Source organism: Argentina silus, assembly GCF_951799395.1.
Source record: "Argentina silus genome assembly, chromosome: 10".
NCBI classification, from domain to species: Eukaryota; Metazoa; Chordata; class Actinopteri; order Argentiniformes; family Argentinidae; genus Argentina; species Argentina silus.
Window position 1 is genome coordinate 8027064 of NC_139664.1, and position 3035 is coordinate 8030098.

At 42.4% G+C, this 3035-nt stretch overlaps 1 protein-coding gene across 1 annotated transcript in view; it reads right to left on the minus strand.

Moving 5' to 3' along the window:
• Nucleotides 1–2065: 2065 nt before the first annotated feature.
• Nucleotides 2066–3035, minus strand: part of clcn1b (chloride channel, voltage-sensitive 1b) — a 21226-nt gene continuing 20256 nt past the window's right edge. The window contains exon 22 of the mRNA XM_083678627.1: nt 2066–3035. This exon is cut by the window's right edge and continues 129 nt beyond it. Coding sequence (XP_083534753.1) covers nt 2643–3035 — 393 coding nt within the window. The 3' untranslated portion in view covers nt 2066–2642.

A 3035-nucleotide genomic window follows, 5' to 3' on the forward strand; every position in this document is an offset into this window, starting at 1 on the left:
GGCGTGTGTCTACAATAGCATATGGTTCTTATGACAGGAAGCTCAAATGAATTGTCATCACGCATTTTTGAGTTGCAATTGCACATCACTTCCATTTGTCACATGATGGGTCTGAGGGCTCAGCACCACCTAAGCCATGTCTTTACACAACGACCCGTATTCATTTATTTATTTAAGAATTATTTGGGGGGAGGAGTAACATGACAGCTTGTACAAAGCCTATTATTTATTGTAGGAACTGGTCTTGTTGAAGCAGTGTCATTCTCTGGGTTTCTATGTGGACTTCCTGTTGTAGTCCTGTGAACTATTGGGTTTCCAGCTGTGAGCTGGTATAGTAGTAAGACTACATTACCCAACCACTGTTGAATTTAACATCTGCTAGGTTTGAGTTAATTTTATGGTAGTTTGGTGGTGATTGCTGACCTGTTTCTCACCTAAAAAAGTGTTCAGAACAACTCTTGTGAAAATGCACCTGCAGTGCATGGACCCAGCAAACGATACTGCTTCAACAACGGCGTTTTATTGCTTTTTTGACAATTAATGAATAAATGAATGAATAAACTAATAACGAGAAGCCAAATGTATTTCCTTGGATGTTACTGTTAATTGATTATGTCTTTGTTGATTGATTGATTTCCAGTTGATTTCTTCTTTTGTATGATTCTACTGCCATCTTTCAATACGTAACTTGTCTGCAGGCATGACTCTGAATCTGCTTCTGGTCTTTTGCCTATTCTCCCTCTCTCTCTCTCTCTCTCTCTCTTTGTACCTGTTCTGTATATGTGTTTGTCTGTCTGTCCGTCTGTCTTTGTAGTCGTCTGCTCTCTTGTTGGAAGAATCACTGCCTGAAAAAATTAATTGCCTAAAAAATCTTACAGATTGACCAAATGGGGAATTTGAGGCAATCAGACATTTGAAATATAATAAATATGTGATGATTTGGAATTGTGTGGCACAGAGTCTGAAGTAAATACACTTGTATACAATTTGGATTGATTGAATATGTTTTCATTTCAGATGATGTAACTGGCAATACCAGTCTGTAACACACATACCTATGCATGCTTGTGAGAAGGTTGTGACAGGATGGTTCTTCCATGTGGTTTCCCTCCCTCCTTCTGCAGTGAACCTCTGTCTCTCTCTCCCTCTCTTTCTCCTGCACGAGAGAACACCTTCCTCCACCCCCTCCTCTATTCCTCTATCTTTCTTCTCCCATCCCCTCCCTCTCGAAATAAAAGAAAAAACAGTGGAGAAAGAGCAAATAAACAAACAAACAATACATAAAAATCCTGGTGTATGTGTGTGGATATCTTTGAAGACTGAGAACAGATGCAGTGTTCTGATGTTGTGGAAAAGACCTTCACTTATAGCATGTTAAGACTGCTTCATGGTCAGTGAGCACAGAGACACAGAGTCTCTGGGGGTTTGTGTTGCAGTTCTATCATATTACCCTTTCTCGCCCAACCCAAACACACATTCTAGGTGTTTTGTAGAGTTTTAGCCAAAGCGTTGGCCAAAGCGGAAACCGAGCAGTAGCCAGGCTAAAACTCTACAAAACACCTAGAATCCCACCATCATCCCAAACATGGCACACACTGAGAAGTTCAGCTTGAGCAGAAGAAGACTGGCAGTGAGCCCATCCTGTTTGTTCCCCATTTTACCTGAACATTCTCAGAGTCCCTTCTGTTCCTCCACTGTCAGGCATTCTGATGTCAGTAGAATGTTAATGTCAAACTAATTCCAAGAGACATGTTTCTCCTGGCTTCACTCTCTCGTTCATATAGGAAACAGAGTGTGGCTGAGACTAAAATACACTGTTGACCTTCACAGCCTGAAATGTTTATACGTCTGGGCCTTTCAACGCTTGACTTTTCCAACACTGAACAGTCGGTGGCTCTAATCTTATTTATTAGGTGCAAGTCCAATATAAGGAAATTTCAGTGTAATGTGTAGACCTGATAAAAACGTCATTAGGCAAATTTAAATATTTATTATACTCCATAAGATTAACAGATATATACGCATTTGTATAACCAATTTCAATATTCACTATACAGTGGTTATAGTCATATTTTTTTTAAAATCTGTATTAATCAGTAAACATTCAATGCGTCCTTGCCATGATCAACAATGAATTAGTCAACTGAGTTTTCATTAATATGGTTTCATTATCAAACATTTCATTGCTGTCAGTTACAGTGTCATAAAAGTACATGGAATTTTACAGACAGTGGCGAATTTACAGACAGTAAATAGCAACCACACAATAAGTAGCCACACACAAATATAGTCATACATCCAACATTATTAGGACAGGGACACAGACGAACCACACAAGGCATAGATATGTGATATGAGAATGTCTGTCCATTTTTTAAGTTTTAAGAACACAGGAAGAGACCTGAGAGAAACTGACAGAATGAAAAAGAGGAAGGCTGTAGAAAAAAATAATTTAAAAACTACAAGTTCCAGGACCACTGTCTGCACCAGTTCTTCTTGCTCTCTGAGAGCTGAACGTCTGTGCAGTCTCAAATGGGTCCGAACTTTTCTCCACCACCACGGACGCTCCTGCCTAAGCTCTCACTGGGGGTGCTGGGTGAGGCCAGACAAGAAGAAAGTCTTCATCTAAAGCCAGAATCCACCTAAACAGGTTCATCTGACTCCTCACTCTCCCCCTCTCCCTCCTTCTCTTGTTCCGGGACGGTATGGAGGGATGAGAGTGTGATGACAGGGGTGGAAGAGGAGGTTGGGGAGGAGGTGGATGTGGAGGTAGAGGGGGAGGAGGGCTCCTGAGGGGGACAGTCTGTTCCTCTGGTGTTGTTGCCAACAGTGCTCCTTACACTGCTGGGGGTGGAGGTGTCACACCCAGTCCCTGCAGTGGAGGAGCCCGCCTTCCCACTGGACTCTTTGGTTTCACTAATGACCCCGCCTCCTTCTATACTACTCCCATCTCCCTCCCACTTAACCCCCTCTCCCTCCCTCCTGCACCCTTCACCCTCCCTCCGGCCTCCCTCACCCCACAGATCCCTCTCCCG